The following is a 22384-nucleotide window of genomic DNA, read 5'->3' as shown; positions in this document are numbered from 1 at the left end:
GCGGCGCTCCGCCACTGCAAGGAAGCCGATGTGAATCGACGGAGGCCTGTTGCCAAGTTCGCTTTCGCCCTCTAGCGGTGGGGTCTGAAGCGCACTTGTATTTCAAACGTGTGCATGCACGCATCTTAAAAGACAAACGCTTGGAAGTCGATGCACCTGCATGTGTATATTTTGTGAAATGGGTCAAATAACGTGGAGAAAAAAACAAGGCCATTTCTCCAATGTTGCGCTCGTGTGCTGTTCGCGCACACCCCCCACGAACACTAGGTTCATGTTTTCGTCAGATTTCTTTCGAGTCGTGCGTCGCGTTTGGGTGGAAAAAGCTTCCAAGTGAACAGAATAAAAGCCCAATGACGACGGCGCCTTTCAACTGCGTCATTTCCAGCCTGTCGCTCGCTCCCGCACTTCGCCAGCGCCGTCTGCCGGTGCCGGTACCGGTGCCGCGAAGGACCAGGAGCAGGACCAGGACCAGGACCAGGAGCAAGACCAGGAGCAAGACCTCGCGTCGTCTCCGCGACGTCATTGTCATTAGGGCAGGAAAAGGGCGTGCTGACGTAAGAGGCTTAAATCCGCCGCCGGCGTATTGCGGCCTTCGTCATCATCCACGCCGAACGCACAACATGACTCGTGCTGTGCTTCTTGTGTGAGACGAACCGGGGACGGAAACCAGTGAGACGCCGACGCCGACGCCATGTCGTCGTCGTCGTCGCTGCAGGTGAGGCCGCCACGCGAAAACACGTCCCCTCCGCGAACTTCGTGAATTCGCTTGGCCGCGCCATTGTTGCTCAACGAATTTCTGCGCGATAAACGTCGTGTTCCTTGTTATTATCGGCGCGTGCTCGAGGGGGGCTAAACAGGTGCTTGACAAGGCGCGTGCACGCATTTAAACAAAACAAACAAACGATTGAGAGGTTTCTCCCAATTGCTCGGAGAATACAAAACTAACCATTTATGACAATTTGCATTTTAAATCATTCCAAAAATGAATAACACTCAATCATAACGACACGTGTGCTTTTCTTTGAATTCTCCCAACATTTTTATCTTTTTTCTTTTTTTTTTGCTCAGATCTCACGAAACGTAACATTCATGATTAAAATTTGAAATAATCCGACAAATAAAAGTCTAAACAGGCCCAGCAATTGATTAGCAACACAATTGGTGCACCACTTGTTGCTAGGCAGAATTTATAAATCCGCTCTGGAAATGGCGTGGCAAATCCACTTAAACTACCAGTATTTGTACAGAAGACTCACAGTAAGCACATTCAGAAAAGTTGTAATGCGCGGAGTTGGAAATGATGAACTTGGACTGACGTTGTGCAAAACCGTACATTGAATTTTCAGTTTGCCTTTGCACTGCGTCGCGTCTGCTGCCAGAGCGAATTCCGTTTGCGTTTTGGCCCGTTGACAAAGCTGCCGTGCCGTTTGACCAGAACAGTCAGACCCGCGCCAAGGAAATCATATATATCTATATCTATATCTATATATACACACTCATTCATTTCCCAGAAGAATCCCTGCTCTGTATTCAATATAAAACCCGCCCGTCTGGCGGAGGACTGGCCCAAACGCAATCACCGCTGTCCACATAACTAAATCACACAGAGCCGGCCGGTGCGAATCACAAACTGGGTGCGTGACGGGACACGTAGTTGACGGGCAGCGTGATGGCTGGAACGAATTGGCGCCGTTTTCCCAAGCGTCTCCCTTCCCGCATTCAGATCGCCGATGACCAGAAAGGCTACGACCTGGACCTTTTCTGCGTGCCCAGACATTACGAGAAGGATTTGGACAAGGTGATCATTCCTCATGGACTCATCATGGATAGGTGAGCGACACCGTGGGGGGGGGACGGACGGACGGACGGACGTTGCCGCGGGTTTGAACGAGGGCTTTGGAAGGCCGCAGTGCAGCGGAAGTAAGGCACGCGGGGATGCTTTTCATTTTAGAGCACAACTCAAAAGTCCAGGTGCCTTCGCGTCAACGCGGGGGTTTAAAATCCGTCAGCTGGAGCCCATACGCGCCGACTTCGGACTCGTCGCGCTCGCCAGCCAATCGCAGGACAAATATCGGCGATGCGTCACATTCACGCCTACGGACGATTGAAAAGCTTTGGGCACGTTTTTGTGGGAGGAAGTCGGAACAAACGCACGCAAGCGCAAGGGGGAACGTGCTAATTCCGCACGGTAAGGACCGGCCCCGGGTTCGAACCCAGAACTGACTGTGAGGCAGATGTACGTCTCCATTCCAAATTTGGTATTAATATGCCAAACGATCATTACCAGAATCATTTTTGAGTTTTCCAACAACTCAACATGTCAATGGCGCGTGGTCGGCTAAAATGTTCTTACAGGTAGAAAGAAGTCACAGCGCCACCTGTTGCACTGGCATGCAAACACAGAAAAATGGACTTAAATGATTTGAACAAATGGCTGCAATATAACAAAGAGTGAAAAAATGGAAGGGGTCTGAAAACGTTCCATACCCACAATTATTCTGTGCATCGAATCCCCGTTTCTCACAGGGATAACCTTCCGCAGCCACGATAGAACGAGACCATATTCAAATATAGATATAGATGCTTTTAAATGTGTTCCAACGCATTGAAACATGTCAACTTTTGAAAAGTACCTGTTCTCACAAACAGGGAGATCGTCGTATGACATCACTGAGGACTTGGAAGACTCTCTCGCCGACAGTTGTCCAAATAAGAGGCTTACTTTTTATTTCTCACTCCCACTTAGTTTACTGTTCAAGTGACATGCAACAATTCAATCTTATTTATTTGAAACAAAGGCCGCTAGCATAATGCTAATATACCGTGTGAAATGCCACAGACGGGCTAACAAAAGCAAGCATGGATGTTATGGTGCTTGTGAACCTTCCAACAGAAGGTTAACTCGCGCAGAATACAAAGTGCATACAAGACGCTCTTCACGGGCACATATGAACAGAATATTAGTGGAGAGGGCGGCGTTCGTTAGCCTTCATTTTATTCTGCCTGGCATGTTGGGGCACAATGTGCTACTCTACATTTGGACTTTCCGATATACCATTTAAAAGGATGGCTTAAAAATGTTGCGATATAGCCGCTGGGGAAAGATCAATTGCAATCTTCTGTGTTGGGGAAAGATTTTGGCTCTGGAATTCTCCTCAGATGACATTTGGTCTGCGCTGCATTGTGGCTCCCTGAATATTTTGCTCGTGCTGCAGGACGGAGCGCTTGGCCCGCGACATCGTGCGCGACATGGGGGGCCACCATATCGTCGCCCTTTGCGTGCTGAAGGGCGGCTACAAATTCTTCGCAGACCTGCTGGACTACATCAAGACGCTGAACCAGAACAGCGATCGATCGGTGCCGCTGACGGTGGATTTCATCCGAGTGAAGAGCTACTGCGTGAGACGTTTATGGACGCGACTTCAAAGTAGAAAGAAAGTCTGATGCGGCGGTCGGTCGTGAAACCTGCCCGAGTCGGACTCGATCAAAATAGGAAAAATGAATGATTATTTCGGCACGTTAGACCGACTCCGGGGCGTAGAAACATTTTCAACCCACCAAATTGCGACTTCATTTCTAGATTAAAAAGAATTCTGGAATTTGGGGTTTTCATTAGCTGGAAATTGTCATCATCCAATTTGACTTTTGTAATTGAACTACTGAAAGAAATTGGACACCATATTCAAATTTCTCGACATCTATATCTAAAAGGAAAAACGGCGTACGCAAAAGCGACACATTTTTGCTCGCAAAAAAATGGATCAAGTGACACCACCCTGTCACTTGAACCGCTCGTAAAGTCTACTAGTCGACTTGTATTGCGGCGATAACAAGAAGTACACAGAATGACAGTGTAACCTCTCGCCGACCCCCAGAACGACAAATCCACCGACGTGGTCAAAGTCATCGGAGGCGACGAGCTGTGCAGTCTCTCGGACAAGGTCTGTTCCCTTCGCCTGAATTATCGCTGAGCTCTTCAGTCATTGGTCTCATTAACCCTTTTTTTTGGTTTTGTTTTTGTTTTTTTTAAAAATCTCTCCAGCACGTTTTGATAGTTGAGGTAAGAGGCTCTTCTCACTCGACTGACACAAGGCGGGGTTGTGCGTGCTCGGAAAAGGAGAACACGTTTATCGGCCTCGAGCCTTTTCATCGTCACCTGTCACCTTTTTAATAGAATTATTTGAAAACTAGTTACTATCAACTCTTAAAACGGAAAGGCTCATTTGCATTGGATCGTAAAGCAATATAGCAATGAATATTACTCAAACAGGATGTCTTTGTCCAAATGATTATTGTGCCATTATTATTATTATTATTATTATTATTAATGGCCCACTCCAGACATTAGCGTTCCCAGGTGTCATATGAAACTAGTTTACTGATTCTTTGCATCTGCTGATCAACATTTCGGTGCACAGACACAGTTGTCTCGAATATGCATTTTTGCATTTTGACATTTTTAAATGATGATGATGATTTGAATTATTTAAAATTGTCTGCCATGTTGTCCATGCTTTTAAGGGGGTGCAATATAAAATCTCCCCTTGGGCGTTAGAGACATTGGACTTGGCGTGCTTTTGCTAAATTTGATGCCTACGTTTATCCGGATTATCGCCACGCGTGTACCTGCGGAAGACGACGAGGATAATCTGTTGTTGTGTTTGCCCGATCGCATACAAAAGGACATCGTGGAGACGGGACGGACGATGCAGACGCTGCTCTCGCTGCTCAGTGAAAGCAGGCCCAAGATGGTGAAAGTGGTGAGGTGAGACCACGCCCTGGAAGCACAACACGAGCTCGTGGACGCGCTTGCATCTTAAGAGTTCATCTCCGCTCAACAGAGAGTGTGTGTGTGTGTGTGTGTGTGTGTGACACCAGGAAGTGTGTCTCAAGCTTTGCGGTACAGTTACCTGTGATGGGTTTTCGTCCTGGATAGACGTAGCCACTGCGTTCATATGCAGAAAAGCAAAATCATTTTTAAAGCACACAAAATAATAAAGTAGACTAAGACGGTGAGCCCCAAAATTCCGCTAACGTAACGTGTGCCAAATGCCATAGACGGGCGAACGGAAATGAGCATAGACGTGACCATAATTGTAAACTTTCAAAACAACTGCTTTTTAACACACATACAAACGGAGTACGCAAAAATTCTCAAATCTAAAGTCAGTCTTGTGTACTGTAAAAACATCCAAAACAAATCGCTTAAAAACCTGCGCTATAGCAGGGGCGCAGCATAGCGGGGGGAACACAATTACGCTTTTGTTTGAGCATTTTTTTGTTTTTTACCTGGTAAAGTCAATTTTGTCCACTGGAAAATGTGAGGACAGTTACTAAAAATCTCCACAGGTTTGGTTTGTGCGATACCCTCCGACCCCAAAACACAATAGCGTTGTGGCGCGCGAGCTAATTTTAGCCGTGTGAACTGATTGAAGTGCCTGCAGCAGAAATGAGACGCTGCATTGAAGTTGGACGCGACACACTCGAACCTGTTTCTGAAAACATCAGCATTACATATTTGTTCACTGTAACACCGTGTTTGCACTTATGTGCCCATTTTGAATGATGTGACATTATCATGCTTCACGATATTGTGTATTCGGTGTCATTTCTCATGCTCGCCCACCTGCTTGGTGTTTGCAGCCTCCTGGTGAAGAGGACACCCAGGAGTTCTGGGTATAGACCAGATTGTGAGTACATCTACTGTCCGTTTACGTAATGATGCAACGCGTCGCTATTGTTGCACGTTGTTATGTCATGTTTTTAGCTCCGCTAAGCTCAAGATTGTCTCCTAAGGACGGTCGCCAGCGTGTATTAATGCTGATTGCATCCCAGTCGCCACACTTAAACGGATACCTCCCAGCAGACGTCGGACGACTTTTAACACATTGCCAAGTCGAGTCAAAAGACTTGGACTTGAGCAGCAGTGAGTCGTGACTTGAACCCGTTGCCTTGAAAAGACTTACTACTTGGAGCAAGCACTGAATATCCAACTCTTCGTAGCTTTCTCGACTTCCAACTGTTTTGTGCAACTCACTGCTGCTTTACTGTAGGAATACATGATCAGAGTCAACATAATGTTAAGAACTGAACGACGACACATCGGGTCGACATGTCCACGCATTTTCTTATTAACTTTCAACAGTTGGCACCGCGTTGGGTCCGCTCCGGCTGAGGAATCGAAACCGATCGGTCGTTCATTACGAAGTGATGAACCTTTTCTCCTTTTCTCTCGTGTATTCACGATTGCTCTTTCGCCGAGCAAAATCTATATTTTATCCTTAGACTTGATGATTCCAATAGAAATGTTCGATGACGACACGGTGCAAATTCTTATTTGTGGGAGGTCTGTCATGTCACTTGAGAAATAAAGTGAGTCATAGCTTAGCACTTTCATAGAATACCTGAAAACCTACTATCAATTGCTTTTGAAGGGGCAATAAACGAAGCCCCCCCCCCCCTTGACGATTGGTTTTGAAGGGGCACAAATTTAGATCTAGTTTTCTGAAAGGTTTAATGACTCTAAACTCAAAGTTTGGGACTGGCATGTTTTGACTTGTGACTTGCAAAGCAATGACTTATTGCCGCCTCTGCCTTCGAGACCCACCCGCAATATAGAGAGACCGTTCATTTGCAATCGATTTTTTTTTTTTGGGGGGGGGGGGATGTTTTACCGGAGCGACTGACTTGAAACTCGTTAGAACTTGCTAAAACGCAGTGCAGCCGGCGGGCCTCGCTGTACTCCGAGCTTTGCTTCCGTGCCTGCGCTGTTGAATGCTAACAACGCTAACGTGCTTTTGTACTGCAGATATTGGATTTGAGGTTCCCGACACCTTCCTGGTGGGTTACGCTTTGGACTACAACGAGTACTTCCGAGATCTTAGTGTAAGTCTGCACTTGTAAAACATACATGAACTATTGGAACCTGAGAGGTGAGTCTCTTCGCATTAGCACTAAAGACCTCTTTTAAGATCAATGTCAGTTTTTTTGGTCAACTTGTAGTACATTTCACATGAATGGCAAACAAAATGACTGCCTCTTTCACACAAACACCCTGCAAAATCACCGCCGCAGAAACGTCGCTTGTTTGCTAGACGTCCTGCAAAAATGCCATCCCGCAGTTTTTCCGCCGCTTTCGCACGCAGATCTTTCGAAATTGCCTCCTTTTTCCACACAGAGATGCTGCAAAATTACAGCCTAGTTAGAAAGTTACCACAGAGTTCCTGGAAAAAGTACCACGTCTTTCACACAGAGGCGCTACAAAGTACTGTTTCACAGAGAGCCTTTGTAATTGGTGCCTCTTTTGCAAAATTCTCAACCCTTTCACACGGACACCCTGCAAAAGTACCACCGCTTTCACACGGAGAGCCGGCAGAATGAGCATCTTCCGAGAACGCCTGTGTAATTACTGGCGCTTTCGCACGAGCAGCTAATGTTTCTTGGCTTCCGCAGCACATCTGCATCCTGAACGACGAAGCCAAGGAGAAGTACAAAGTGTGACGCCACGACGACGTCCGGGACCGGCTGTGATGTCCCTCCTCCTCTCTTCTTTATTTTTATACATAGGAGTCCACAAAATGTGCAAATAATAATTTCTTACATTTATTGACTTATGAATAATGGCTATTTTGGTTGTCTGGTTTATTTATTGATGTTACAGGTTTTACGTGTACATTTAGATTTATCTTCTTATAAGGAAAGACGATGTAACTCTTTTGCTGACTCAGGCTTTTCAGTGAGTGGAACGTAGCCTTTTGGTTTGCACATATACCGTTTATCGATGGAAGGGCATTGTACTGTATAGTCCCACATAATGCCAAGTGGACTGACTGACAAGCGACGTATTGGAAGTTTGATTTGGCAAATGTCATTTTCCTCCTCATCACCAAGGAGCTGCAATACAATTCAGTTGAAAGCACAAAACAATCGTGTGTTCTTTACGCTGCACGCAAGACCCTTTCCCAGCAGGGGGCGGTATAATGACATTAGTCCAAAAAAAAAAAAAAATGGAATCTATGTAGACGCCGGTAAAAATAGTGAAGCCTGTTTGTTTCAGTTCAAAAAAAAAAGGGAATAATGTCAGAAACGAGACAATTCACATTCTCGGTCCACAATACCTTCATAAAGCGCAACCACAGCGACGCCAGGGCTGGGACTGATTTCAAATGCAAACAGCTTCCGGCTTGATGCACATCTGAAATAACAATTTGGCTCAAATCATTGATTTAGTTTTCAATCAATCAATGATATTCACCAATGTGATGACACTGATCATGTTATGGCTTTAACAAGGTAGGAAACCTTCTAAAGGTTTCTGCCCCATTTACCCATTTTGTGAATACTTGAACTTTCCCTATTATTTCCACAAACAGAAACAGACTTTTAATAGGCCTACATAAATTATCATGAATACATTAAAAAAAATATGAAATGTGTCAAACCCCTTTGCAGACAAAAAAAGCCAGAATAAGTTTATCAATTATTATTATAGGAAATGGATAGACTTGGAGTTGTCCAATGTTAACAATTACAAGTGCAGTACAGTCCCAACGGTCCTCCGATCGTAGGTGGCGCTGTGGGGACTGCTCGTCGGTAACACCGCTTGTCATTCATGACTCCATTCATCACCTTCACCTTCACCTTCACCGTTGACGACGACGTTTAGCATTGTAGCACTGCACAAAAGCTTGCTAAATGAATGAACTCGTGTAATAATGACGTTGCTCACAACGAATGGACAAGTTGACTGTGGCGAATAGCAGTTCGTTGGCCGTCGTGACTTTTTGTCCACCTGCTAGCATGAGCCTCGAAGAGGAGACGATGGCGGCGTTCGAAGGCCACGACGGCAGAAGTCAAGCAAACACACTGGACGAGGCCGAGCAGCTGCCTCGGGCCTCCGTGTTGGTCCCTCTGTTTGTGAGGAGCGGCAAGATGCACACACTCATGACCCGGCGCTCGGCACAGGTAAAACCGTTAGGCACGGGGGGGGGGCGAAAGTGCTCAGTGCTCAGTGATGTTGTCAGTAAAAAAAAAAAAAAAAAAAATATTTTTGTAATGTTTTCAAATGAAATAGAACTAGTGTTTTATAAAACAGGAAGGTCAGATTAGAGTTTTCCGTACATCTTAAAGAAGAAAAAAAAAAAAAAGCCTTTACAGTTGTGGAACAACAGCCCATGGACAGATGAGACAAAGATCAACTTGTAGCAGAGTAATGAATGGGAAGAGCGTATGTATGGAGAAGGGAAGGAACTGCTCATGATCCTAGAACCAGATAGCACTGAAGCCATATTACCTGCTCATCTTCAGGCAAATACTTCAGAACTCACTGGAAGGCATTTCACAGCGTAGACGAAGTTTTTTTGAAGGCAAAGTGGGATGTTACACAATGCCCGAGCCAATCCGAATGAGCATGCGTTTCACTGGCTGAAGACAAAACTGAAGGGAACATTCCCCAAGAACAAGCAGGAACTGAAGACCATTGCGCTAGCGGCCTGGCAAGAGGATCACCAGGGATGAAATCCAGCATCTGGCGATCTCTGTACGTGTCAGACTTGTGTCAAGCTGTATTTGACCGCAAAGGATTTGCAACCAAGTGTTAAAAGGTTCACGTTTGATTTATGATTATTCATTTGTCCCATTACCTTTAGTCCCTTAAAAAGGGGGAACTGTTGTAATTCGAACAGCGTTGACGACTCTCAAATTAAAGCACATCTTGTCGTTTCATATCCATTGTGGCGGTGTTTCGAAGCCAAAAGGTGACAATTGTGTCCCATCCATGTCTCAATATTTATGGCCTTGACTGTAGGTTTGTGACAGACTACGGCATACGGCACTACTCTGCGAACAAATGCTGGTAGGAGAAGAACTCCACATCATAAACCAAGGACCTAATGTGTCGACTCGTATTTTTGTGCGCGTGTAGCTGAGGACCAGTGCGGGCGAGGTGTGTTTCCCTGGCGGCAAGCGAGACCCCAGTGACAAAGATGAGGTGCACACCGCCTTGAGGGAGGCTCACGAGGAGATCGGCCTGCTTCCCGGTGACGTTCACGTCATCTGCACATTGCGACCCGTTATCGCTAAGGTGCAGCGAACGCTGGCGAGATCGAGGTTCACGTGCCACGCCTCTTAAAAGCACACGCATGTACACAGATAGGACAATACGTACAGTATTCTCTCTACATTTGACTTTTCTTGTGACCAGAATGCTCTCCTGGTGACTCCGGTGGTGGGCTTCATTCCTGAATGGTTCCAAGCTCGTCCCAACCCGGCCGAGGTTAGCGCCGTGCTCGCGGTCCCGTTGGACTTGTTTGTCGGACCCGCCGCTGCCGAGGTCACGTCGGCGCCGTCGCTCTCCTTTGACTTTGTGGAGCCCGACACGGGAGCCAGGTATCGCATTTGGGGTCTGACCGCCGTGTTGGCCTCAATGGTCGCAGTCGTCGCTCTCAAGACAAAAGCGGAGGGTTACGCGGCTTTTAACGCGCAGGACTTGATGTGCAGCCTCAGGCAGAGGTTACGACGAAGAATGAGGACACTCAGTAAACTGTGAATTGTTATTTCATTTGCATGTGTATAAAGGACTAGTAGGCTTCATTTTTAGTATATTTAGTTTTTTAATCAATACAATGCACAGGGTGGTAATGTTTCAAAAAAAGGTGTCATTTCTTTTTAGTTTTTTAAAGTTGTACTTAAATGAAGTTATGATAAAGCAATATTTTTGACATTTTGTCATTTTCAGACTAATCCTTACAATTTTGTGTATAATATATATACATAGTTTTATTTTTTGCATGTGGCCCTAATGCTCCTTTTTAAAGTGTAATATACATTTTTAAATATATAAAAACAATATATAGTGCTGGAAGAAGTTTAGACCAAAAGAACACTGGACCTTTGATTATATTGACTTTTTCATTTTCTGCAAATAAATGCTCACAATGACAATATTTGTTTTAGCCTAACAGCATAATTGGCCACGTCATTTTTGAAAGTTTTTAGAAAACAAGAGAAATCTGCAAATTCAACAACTCGAGTTGCCTTGAGTCAATATTTGCAGGGTAACATGACTTGGATGACTGAAAATCATTTGTATTGATAGTGACAGGTAGTTAAAAATGACTTCATTATGCTATTCGGCATATGATTTGTACTTTGGTATTCTTTCAATTACTGACAACATAACTAAAGTGTTAATTTTACATACCTTTTTTTTTTTCCCCCCCCCCAATCACCTTTCAAACAATTCAATGCATGATGTACAACAACATAGCAGCCCAGACTTATTCATTTTTATTAATTTAATGTAGCAGCAGGATTACAGATACAAACTGAAGAGTATACAAATGTCCAGACCAAGGCAAAGTACATAATTAGAATAATTCAGACGAATGATAACACACAGGAGGGTGGGGGCTTGACCATTATCCCTAAAGGTCTAAATATATACTACACGCAAACAAACGCGCGCGACAGTGGAAGAGTGTGAGAAAGCAAACTGAGGGCAAACTCCTTTTGAGTACAACATGACATACGGCTCACGCTATTCCCAATGAACAGTGACTTTTTTTTTTTTTTTATGCGTTTCACAGCAACAATAGAGCAAATGCGGAGAAGCACAACACAAAATCACTCTTGTAAGGAAACAATCACCATTATTTTGTCCCTTTTTTTAAACCTCAATTCAATCTCATGAGGCATCCAAAAACAGGTAGAATATCATGCAATGGTTGTTTAAAAAAATATTAGCACTAAAAGATAACCAGTGTGGGCTGTATTTAAAAAAAAAAAAAAAATTGCAGGAGATAAGGGGGGAAAGGACAGTAAACAGCAGAGATTATTTTTTTTTTGTCAAGGCACACAAAGTTCTGTTGAAAGCGCCACCATTGAAATTTAACATACCCCTGCATTCTCATTCACTTTTAAATATACACGGTTATTCATTTGCACAGGTGAAGGACAAGCGTGTGTCAAAGGTTTGTGTGCTTTCATTTCCCCCCACGCTGCAGTTGAGAGGCTTCTTTTTCAGGACCGAAAATGAAGTTTAAAAAATACAAAAAAAATTATTAAAAAAACGGACGTAGACGTTAGCCGCAAAACGTTCTCTGCAAATTGCTCTGATGTGCGCACAGCATGAGGTAAAACAATTACATTCATGAAACCGAAGCCCATTTGCCGCCTTCTTCTAGTATGGCTTTAAGAGGCATACTCAACTCAAATGTGCTCTTTAGCTCCCCCTATAGTCAAGAGGAATGGAATGCTTGGAAGCACCACTGACAAGTGCGCGCTAACCTGGCCTACAGTTTCTAGATGAGTTCCAAAATAAAAAGTGCCACTTTTGAGATGCATGACCGAGGATGGAGGATGGGGGGGGGGGGGCGCCATCAGACCACATAGCACATGCGGCATTGGGTTATTAGACGGGGTCCCAGGTTTACGACGTACATTTCCAGGTTACCAACGGCACACTGCACAAGAAATGCTCAGTTGCCACCTTACAAGTTTTCATTTGTTATATATTGTTGGCCAATAAGTGTTTTAATACAATTATTTACTGTAATCATGACTTTAGTAAGTTAGCATAGGTACTAAGTCAAAATTTACACGAGAAAGTCAGTGTACAGGTGCATCTCAATAAATCAGAAAACTTATTTCTGGAGTTCAATTCAAAAATACAGATTCACTACACGGTAAACTACTATGATTTTGATCATTTTAGCTTACAGCTAATGAAAAAAAGAAATTAGAATGTTAACTAAGAAACAGTCAAAAAGGTTTTAATATGCAAATTAGGTTGGAATTGGCCTTTTGAAAAATCATTTCTTGTGTTGAATTCATCTGTATAATTTATGAGTTTCACTTTTGGAACCGCAATGCTGAAATACAATGAACTCTCGTACTGTATTCAAATTTATTGAGATGCACCTGTATAGCTCGGACACCCGCATAGTTGCGCTTCGGCATTCGCAAATGTACCTATTCGTGGAAAGCTCTGCTTGTCGCTTCTTTCTGTATTCAGTTTTTTCTAAACATTACATTTTTCATGGCAATTAACTCACACATTTTTTCTATTCACGAACAAGCTCCGTCACTGTCCCCCACGAATAGCGGGCTTCCGCTGTATTGTACTTCAACAAGACTATACCATTTACTTCAAAAAATATGAATTCAAGCTGTAATTTGACAAGAATACGGTCCTCAAAAATACGAGTCATCCTCCATTAACAGTTGATTTATATTTATGGCCTACAAGTGTTTTTCATAGAAATATTTAATCTGACTTTACAACTGTGTTTGCGCTATCCAATGTATGTACAAATTGGTCAGTTACGTTGCCACAGTAGGAACGGAACGACATCGGAAATCGAAGACCCCCTGTAGTAAGTAGAACATCTGGAAAACAAGGTTTTACGTTCTAAAAGTTGGAACCAGTTGAGGAGACTGGAGAAGTCAGAGAAACAATGTTACGATAGTTGAAAAGTTGTCTTTTTTCATTTAAAAATGTTTTCCCGTAATTATGAATTGATTACTGTAGGTTAGTGATAAATGACATATTAGGTACAAGTTCCTGTTAGGTCACCGCCGTATGACCATAAGTTCATCATAAACCGAGGACCCCCTTGTATACAAGATCAGGCGGGGAAAAAAACTGCTTATCTGGACTTGTTTTGAGCAAAAACACACCTGCGCTAGCTTTCGGGCGACATACCAGCACGGATACTATTCTGCACTGGGAGAATCAAACAACACCTTTTGTTTGTTTGTTTTTGAAGTTACAAAAATACTTTACACTTTGATACATGGATACAAAAGTTTAAAAAAGATAATTTATTTTAAAACGGATCACAAACAGCGATGGGACTAGAGTAAAGATGAAAAATGTAAACAAATGAGCGAGACACTGTTGTTTTTCTTGTTGGAGATATGCTTAAGTACGTACAGCAGTGTGATGTTGAGATTTCTTTTGTTAATGATCAAATTGGCGTAAATGTTCTTAAAAGTACCTTTCTCCGGACTGTACATGTAAGAGCTGCAAGTAGAAATGAGTAAACACAAGGACAGGGGCGTTTTTTTTTTTTAAACAATACGAGACAATTTCACGACAGGAGCTTTGGTTTGACCACTACTTCAAAGCAACAACCAGATGGCAATAAATATTATTACTGATTGTTATAGTGCCCGAACATTGCGCCACAGAACCAAAATGGACGCCTCAGTCTCCGCAGTTACTGTTCACAAAAGTCAGGAAGGTGCCAACGTTACATGGTACCCGCCTACTCTTTAGAGCGAGGACAAACACAAGGTCAAATAGTATGAACAAAAAGAGTAACGATGATAATTCTTCATTTCATTAAAGTGTTACGCATGTGTACAAATAAAAACAAAAAACAATAGTAAACAGCCTATTCACAACTGTGAAAAAAAAATATTAAAAGGACAACAACTGCGCAGTAATGGCCAATATATATATATATATGTACATGCCGGGCTGGACAACGGAGCAGTATTAGGGCCACACGGGGAGAAGAGGATTTTAAAAAATGTACAATGTTTGATAATAAAAGTTTGACATTTTGAGAAAAATATTGATCATTTGACGAGAATAAAATCTGTCTGTTACTATGGTAAAGCTGGATTTGTTTTTCTTGAGATTTTGAGGAAAATAAAGTAAAATATTGTGAGGAAAAACAAAAAGTTTATTTTACAAGATTAAAGTCATAATATTACCAGTTATATTCTGAGATTTTTGTCATTTAATGAGAATAAAATTGTGCTGTAACTACGATCAAGTTGGATTCTTTTCAGTGAAATACGTCATTTTTCCAATAATAAAGACAATAGTGAGAGTGATCTTGTAATTTTACAAGGATAAAGTCATGTTACCAGAATAAAGCAGAATTTGCTGTATGTAATACTGAATTATATTGTCATTTTACAAAAATTCTGTATTGTTACGATGAGGAAATTGGATCTTTTTAAGGGGATTTTTGGGAGAAAAAGAAAAGAAGTTGTAATGTTACCAGATTCAATTTCGAACTTTTTTTTTATATGCACAGATTTTCAGTATAGGTATTTTTCAAGGGGGGAAAAAAATGTGAATTCTTTTTTGTTTTTCTTCAATCAAATCACTGTTACTGCAACACATTTAGATATCCTTTTAGGGTAAATTTTGAGGAAAAAGTAATTTTACAAGAAACAGGTAATGTGAGAATGTTTGTTGTTGTTCTATTGTTACTCCAATAAATTGGGTTTTTTTTTGGAGGGGGGCTTTAGGAAGGTATTATCTGTAGATAAAAAGATGTAATTTGTGAGAAAAAAGGTGTGATGTTAACAGAATAAGATTACTTTTTTTTTTTAATATCTACACTTGGGTAGAAAAAGTATTTTTCCAAGAATCGTATTTTTTATTTTTATTTTTTAAGAATGACTGTTACAGGTTAAAGGTTGAATATTGCTAGATTCATTTAGAATTGTGCGAGAATAAAGTCCTATATATAGTCCTATTTTCGCCAATACTAAAAGGCGTTACATAAGGATTTCTTCTTGCAATTTTATGACTATTCGTGTAATACTAAAACTTGCTTTTCAAAACATTCAGACTTTTTGGGGGGTTAATATTGAGATTTTATTCTCGTAAAATTGCAACTTAATTCTAAAATTGTTTTCTTTACAGTGTGGCCCTCATACTCCCTCATACAGTACAATTTGGGATTCACTTTTGAATCTTTCAATACTAAGTTGGTCTGGAGGTCAAAACTACTGAGAAGATGCTCTGCTATGTTTTTAATCCTACAAAAACATACCCCCCCCCCCTCCATTTTTATGCCGTGATGGATGTTTATGTTTCCGCATGTGGATGGATGGATGGATGGATGGATGGATGTAAGGATTAGCTGGTTACACAGAAGAGGTTATAAAGTGCTTGAGATAAAATGTCTATAAAACCACACAACACTCACAAGTGTAAAGTTTATATCCACATCGAGTCAAAAAGACAACAAAAACAAAAAAAAGTTAAAACTTCATTCGTCGTTTGGAGGCCTGCACGCACGGAAACATCGAGAAAAGTCACAGTATGCAACCGGGTTCTATCTCATTCAGGAGTGTTGAACTTGGAACAATGAAAACTAATGTGCTTCGTAACACTGGACTATTACAGTGAAGCCCGCCAAATGGCAATTCCTGCAAACGTTATGTTTTTACAGTATTGGGGGAAGTCAGAATTTAGAGTTGAGTGCCTTTCGTGTAGTACCACATCGTAATAAAGCCGAGGATTATTGTATGCTCCGTTTGTACGTGTTCCTGCTCGGTGTGCATTAATGTAGCAGTTGTTTGAAGCTTTATCATTTTTGTACCATCTCTGCAAATTTCCTTCAGCCGGTCTATGGTGTTTCGTATTACGTTAGCATTAAGACAGCGGACATTTGTTAAGACAAAATGATGTGGTTTGGTGTTTAATTCTCTTGTTGTATGCTCTGTATGTGTTACTGCTTCAAGTGTTTTAAAATGGCAGTTGTTTGAAGCTTTATAATGATCTTAACATCCATTCTAATTTCCTTTAGCCAGTCCATGCCCTGCTGAATGTTAGCATTAAGCTAACAGATTCTCGTTAAATGAAATTCTATGGTTTGGTTGAACATTTTGGTTAAATGTGTCACTTTTACAGTCAACTTCAACTGCGAGTGGCAAACAAAGAGCTTGAAGCAAGTTTGATTTGGAGAACTGAGTGAGTCTTTTTGTTTCCTCATAGTGATGTTATCCGATAGTCTCCCATTTGTTGACGGCAAAAGAGTGAGTGTTTTAATAAGGGTGTTCTATTATTTTTCAATACGGTTTCTCTAGATTGTGGATTTTCACGAATGGCTCTGGACCGATAAACGGGCGTTCACTGCAATAACATCTTCAAAGTGCCTTCCCTTCAAATGTACATAAGAGCATTTCCTGTTAGAGGAGACTTGAGTGATTAGAAAAAGCAAACGAGACGCTCCTTAAGCATCACCTCACCTCAAAATTGAGAGCTTCTCCAACCCCCACCCCCACACTCTCACACACACACACCGAAAATGAGATTCCGCCCAACTTTTGTTTACTATCGGATGTTTTAATCCATGGCTAACTTATAGCAACTTTTGCCTGCTCACCGCTCATGAAGTTCCGCAGTTGTGACATTCTTCCTTCCAGTTTTTCCATCCAAAAACCAGGTGGGTTTGCCCCCCCCCCACGTAGGCCCGCAATATTAAAACACTTTTGAAAACTAAACACTGCATTTTTACTAAAGCAGTTATTACAGGCCTCTCTGATCCTGCAAGAGGGGTAATAACAAAAGGCAGAGCATCAATTCAAGGACAATGGATATACAAAGGCTATAATTTATGATAAATAGTTAATAAAAGTGAGTTACATAAGATCGTCATTTTTTTTTTTTTTGTTTGTTTTTTTTTTTTTTTTAAAGGTAAAAGGGGAGGGGATATTTACTTCTTAAATATACTTATTTTAAAATTTTGGGGCATTGGCACAAAACACCACGCCGGTACCGGCAAGCCTTGCCGACTTTCGGCGCATAGGACTGACTACCTTCTCTCCATGTGGTCCACACAAACGCACGTCACTGCTTCTGTAGACTTTCAAGTAGGTCCTCAATTTTGCCCATGTCGGACGCTGCCGATATGGAGCCCTGCAATGTATTCTGTAAGCTGCTCCGTATCTGGAGATTGGTCTGCATGGGAGTCGGGAGGCTTGTGTCAATGGTGGCCTGTAAAGTGGGCTGCAGGGTCACCTGGCTGTTGGCCTGCAGGGCATTCTGAAGGCTAGTGTGCATGGCACTCTCCATGCTGGACTGTATCTGTGCCTGCAGGCTGCTCTGTAGGCTGCCGTGCATGGAGGACGCCGCTTGGGTCATGGGCTGCTCCATGAGGGGCTGCATGTGACCCGGGTTCTGGGCCTGGTTCTGAACCGGAAGGGTTGTGCCGGAAGAGTTGAGCAGCCGCGGAGTGTCTGGGAGGAGGATACAGGGAGCGGGCCTTATGAGTTTCATTTGTTCACTGACCAAGCTCATAACTCAATTTACCTGTGTATCAAATCAGAAATGACTTCAAAATGCCATTTATCTGTTCCAGCTCCCCCAAACCAAACCCCAAATGTTTTGGTCAGTATATTGCAGAAAAATATACAAATGCTAACTATTGAAAAAGGCCATAACCTTAAATGAATCAACCTCAAAAGTTTGTATATCAGAGCCACGGTAAGTCGAAGACCCAAAGCAATAGATTTTTTTTGGGGGGGAGAAAAAAGTCATCTTCAAAGAATAGTCTTATTTTTCCCAATGGAAAATGTGCACTATTGTGTTGAATTAGAATTTATACAGTGACTTTTTTTCTCAAGTACGCTTCTACTTTTGTCTGAGCTTATTCTCTTAAGACTACAATTTATCACAAAAATCGACTTTCTTTTTGCCCACTGTATGATTTTATTCTTTTAATTTAGGACTATTTTTGTAAGATTACAAAGAAGGCCTTTTAAAAAAAAAAAAAAAAAAAAAAAGCTGCACAAAGTATGGTGCTAAGTGCACGTGTATTCTTGTGACTCGTGAGCTTCCACAGCACCCCATTCGTAACGTCAAAACACTATTTCCTGACAGGACAGTCGTAAAGCAAGGAACCCCTCTACGCTGAAGCAAACCCAGATCCGGCTTGTTGGTAGTTTATAGTTTCAAATAGCTAACTTTTGTGAGTCTGGCTCAAGATTAAGTCCCACTCGCAATCCTGACCAGTCCAGTTTGTAGTCAGTCGACTGGGATTATCTGTAAAAGCCCTTGCTGCGAACAGGATTAGGGGTGTGGAAAATGGATAGACAATTAAGACCAACTTACCATTCTGGATGCCAAACACGAACAGGTTGGCCGGTCCTCGTTGGGTCACATTTTCACCGTCATTTGTCTGGAAAAGCTGCTCTGGGGGCTGCTGGCCAGGGCTGTCCACCACTCCCACAGCCCCCTGGACCACAAAGATGGTCGTACCAGGGGCTGCCGTCTGACTGCTTAGCTCCTGTGAGCCGAGAGTACTCTGGAGGCTGGACAGGGACGCCTGGGGCAGGAACAGCTCCACAGGTTGACTGTCAGGGACACTCGAAGAACTTGTGCCCACTTGCATGGGCTGCTGTTCCTGGAAAATGCTCTGCTGTTGGTTCTGAGTGGCTGTCGAGTTGTTACCCAAGGAGCTCTGATCCTGGAAGGACATTGGCTCGGCTGTTTCTGGTTGGGAAAGTCCCACTGTGATGCTGCCCATTGGGGAAGAGCCTTGGGTCTGGGTGCTGAAAAGGATAGTCTGGGGATTCAGATCTGTGGTGCAGAGGAGCAGACCTGTCTGCTGTTGTTGGGAGAGCTGATTCTGGGGGACTGGATTAGGCTGCGAGTGGTTGGGTATGCTTTGGAACAAGGAGCTCTGTTGGCCAATGGAAAGTTGCGGTGACTGTTGTTGATTTTGGTGCGGTGATTGCTGTTGCTCCATGGGGGTGCTCTGCTGCTGCATTTGCGAAAGCTGAGCTTGAGGCTGGTTATGAAACAGCTGGGGCTGGCTGGCGGACGTCTCCATGCTGGAGATGAACGTCAACTGCTGCTGCTGTTGAGACTGAGGGCTCGGCGAGAGGTACAGGGCCGACCCGGTGGACTGTTGCTCTGGGTTGAGGCCGCTGCTTGTCAGGGCTGTCAGTGTGTTCTGGAGCAGGGCGGCATCAACCTGCTGTTGGGAACTCTGGCTCTCTGCAATAGGCCTGGGGGACTGGAAAAGCTGCTGTGGGGGGGACGTATGGGATGGGGGCTGTGTTGGGAAGCTGGTTTGGATGGTAAGCATCTCACCAGGTTGCTGAAGGAGGGAGACCGGCTGCTGCACTTGGGGATTGGAATGGATCTGAGGCTGGAGCAACTCCGCCTGAAGCTGCTGCTGCAGGTTCTCCAAAACTTGCTGTTCCTGCAACTGTTGTTGCTGTAGGTTGCTTAACGCTTGGTTCTGTTGCTGTTGTAGCTGATGCTGTTGCAAATTGCTCAGCATTTGATTTTGTTGTTGATCCTGAAGCTGGATGTTGTTTATGACTTGTTGATTCTGTTGCAACTGCTGTTGTTGAATGTTTTCTAGGATTTGTTGCTGCTGCAGTTGCTGTTGGTCTTGTGGCTGTAGTATAAGTTGTTGTTGTAGCTGCATGTTTCCAAGGACTTGCTGCTGTTGCTGCTGGAGATGATGATGTTGCTGTTGAAGGTTACCAAGGATTTGCTGCTGTTGCATTTGTTGCTGTTGTTGAAATTGTTGGATCTGCTGCTGTTGCTGCTGCTGCTGTTGTTGATGTATCTGCAGCTGCTGCTGCGGTGACAGTGAATTATCTGTGGCTCCCAACCTAAGGCTGTTCATGTTCTCCTGGACATGCTGTTGAAGGGAGTCTGCAGAGGAAGCTGGGCTGTAAAGCACAGAATTTAGCTGCTGCTGCTGCTGCTGCTGCTGCTGCTGCTGCTGCTGCTGGGCTACAGCCGCCTCTATAACCTGCTGGAGTGCTGTGTTACCTCCCGCCTGGAGCTCCCTTACTGCCCTCTCCAGCTGGGCTACACCTTCCTGGGCAAACAAGGGAACCTGTGACTGCTGGGGCTGTGAGGGTGCTGCTATTTGGGGCATGGCTACAACCACGACCGCATTACTGTTGTTCGAACTTTCAGGGGGCAGATTTTCCTGAGGGTCTCTAAGGAACTGCTGAGGGACTTCTGGTGTCACCGGGGGGATTGTTGGATCTCCAGACATGGGGAAGGACGCTGTTGGGGCAATGTCTTGCTTTTGTATTGAGTTGAGAGACTCTAGGCTAGGAAAGACAGGAGGGGCCTGGGGTAGCTCCACATCCTCAGGTTGCAGGGGCATTGAGCTCTGAAAGGACTCCCCACCTGAATGAGGGCTGGAGCTGAGCTCAAGTGTCTGCTGCACTGAGACAATCGGGCTAGGGGATTGCTACGGAATGGATTAAAAAACATGGATCAGCCAAAATGATTGATCCGTCTTCCTTGCACTATATATCAAACCTCACCTTGAACACATTTGTGGGCTGTGGATTGCTAGACACTTCCATCGGTGTGTCCTCTTGCCTTTTGACAGACTGACCAGAGCAGTCAGTTTGGTCAGAAGACACAGATTGGATCTGATCAAATATACATGTCTTGAAGGAAGCTTCCTCGGTTTTTACTGCATGGATATCTGCATTATCAGCTGAGCATAAGTTTGGGGGGGAAATGATAGCGTTATGATTCTGCAAATAAATCATTCGTAATATAGATCCTTCCTGTGACAATGATGTGATACCCAATGCTAATGATGATGAAAAGACTTTAAATATAGCAATATATACATGATTCTATGACAGTGTCGTATTCATGGAAACCCATTAATGAATAATCTCAGTGGTTAACAGAGCTATAAAAAATTAAAAAAAAAAAAAAGTCATGAAAAACAAGTGACTTGGTTCTGACTACCTGATTCTGGAGTATAGGTGAAAGGTTGGGCTTCGTGTGATTTACCAGCATTGGTCATCACAAAAATTCCCACAGAAGCTGGGGAAGTTATTGACTGGTTGTGGAAGGGAGGAACTGTCACAATCAAATGGTTCTGCGGAAATTAGAGATCCAAAAAGCAGTCACAATTGTATTCACATTGAAATCCTGATCCGTGCTGCAAGCCCTTCCATTTTCATTTACCTGATGGAAAAGGTCCATGTCAATATTGGCCTCAGCTTGCCACGAATTATCATCTACAAACATTCCAAATATTATTTCCCTCTTCCATTGGGCAGAAATGTACATGCAAAAATCTGGATAGTGACAATATACACCTGCTATATTCTCCTGAAAAATAACTTTGGTTCCTTTGAGGAAGTTCTTTCCGATTATAAAGACTTCCTCTCCTCCTCTTACTGAGCAGCAGTGGAGACTCTTCTTCAGGATCTCTGGTACTCCCGCTGGCTGGGCTGGAGGATGGGAGTAGAAGATAAGACATTCATATCTTTGAGCTTGTATTTATCACAGGGAACAACATTCCAAAAGTGACCGGCCAACAGTGTATATTTGACACAATTCAAAATGCAAAAGTGTTCCTGAAGCTAAACACAGATGGTTTACGGTGAACCTGCTTTCCTACTCACTGCAGAGAATGGGCGATGAAGGGACTTGTAAGGTGAGGACAGATCCGTCTGTCTGGGGGATGTTGACTCTAAAGGCCAGCCGAGCCCGGGTGCTCTTCTTTTTGGATCCCGCCACACCAATACGTGCCTCTACATCGGCGTTGCGAAGCTTCAAAATTCCTACACAGTCCACCCTTTACAAATACAAGCCAGAGGAATCATTACTTTCTGTTATATAGGAAAAAAC

General features: G+C 43.3%; 3 protein-coding genes across 8 annotated transcripts in view; 2 read left to right on the top strand and 1 right to left on the bottom strand.

The window, feature by feature from the left end:
• The first annotated feature begins 268 nt into the window (after nucleotides 1-268).
• hprt1l (hypoxanthine phosphoribosyltransferase 1, like) lies at nucleotides 269-7851 on the top strand. Of its 2 annotated transcripts, XM_061772563.1 has the most exons (9): nucleotides 285-715; nucleotides 1724-1830; nucleotides 3216-3399; nucleotides 3876-3941; nucleotides 4043-4060; nucleotides 4683-4765; nucleotides 5644-5690; nucleotides 6809-6885; nucleotides 7453-7851. In XM_061772563.1, exons 1-9 carry the CDS (start codon nucleotides 692-694, stop codon nucleotides 7498-7500), a joined length of 654 nt encoding a protein of 217 aa, XP_061628547.1. In that variant the 5' UTR covers nucleotides 285-691; the 3' UTR covers nucleotides 7501-7851. The 2 variants fall into 2 exon arrangements, with proteins under 2 accessions (XP_061628548.1, XP_061628547.1); XM_061772564.1 differs by lacking the exon at nucleotides 4043-4060 and having other exon boundaries at nucleotides 269-715.
• Nucleotides 7852-7993: 142 nt separating this feature from the next.
• Nucleotides 7994-10720, top strand: nudt7 (nudix (nucleoside diphosphate linked moiety X)-type motif 7). The gene is made up of 3 exons (XM_061772562.1): nucleotides 7994-8964; nucleotides 9923-10081; nucleotides 10202-10720. Exons 1-3 carry the CDS (start codon nucleotides 8734-8736, stop codon nucleotides 10544-10546), a joined length of 735 nt encoding a protein of 244 aa, XP_061628546.1. The 5' UTR covers nucleotides 7994-8733; the 3' UTR covers nucleotides 10547-10720.
• Nucleotides 10721-11263: 543 nt separating this feature from the next.
• Nucleotides 11264-22384, bottom strand: part of LOC133477618 (nuclear factor of activated T-cells 5-like) — a 39056-nt gene continuing 27935 nt past the window's right edge. For 4 of the 5 annotated variants that reach the window (XM_061772547.1, XM_061772549.1, XM_061772550.1 and 1 more), the window contains 7 exons: nucleotides 22159-22331; nucleotides 21850-21984; nucleotides 21716-21768; nucleotides 21494-21626; nucleotides 21052-21230; nucleotides 18863-20975; nucleotides 11264-17988 (listed from right to left, as the gene is read on the bottom strand). In XM_061772547.1, the coding sequence (XP_061628531.1) occupies nucleotides 17600-17988; nucleotides 18863-20975; nucleotides 21052-21230; nucleotides 21494-21626; nucleotides 21716-21768; nucleotides 21850-21984; nucleotides 22159-22331 (3175 nt within the window). In that variant the 3' untranslated portion in view covers nucleotides 11264-17599. The remainder of the gene's footprint in view (nucleotides 17989-18862; nucleotides 20976-21051; nucleotides 21231-21493; nucleotides 21627-21715; nucleotides 21769-21849; nucleotides 21985-22158; nucleotides 22332-22384) is intronic. The other variant, XM_061772548.1, reaches the window with a different exon arrangement.

This window comes from Phyllopteryx taeniolatus, chromosome 5 (genome assembly GCF_024500385.1).
Source record: "Phyllopteryx taeniolatus isolate TA_2022b chromosome 5, UOR_Ptae_1.2, whole genome shotgun sequence".
In the NCBI taxonomy this organism is placed as follows: Eukaryota; Metazoa; Chordata; class Actinopteri; order Syngnathiformes; family Syngnathidae; genus Phyllopteryx; species Phyllopteryx taeniolatus.
This window is presented reverse-complemented; position numbering and strand designations above follow the sequence as displayed.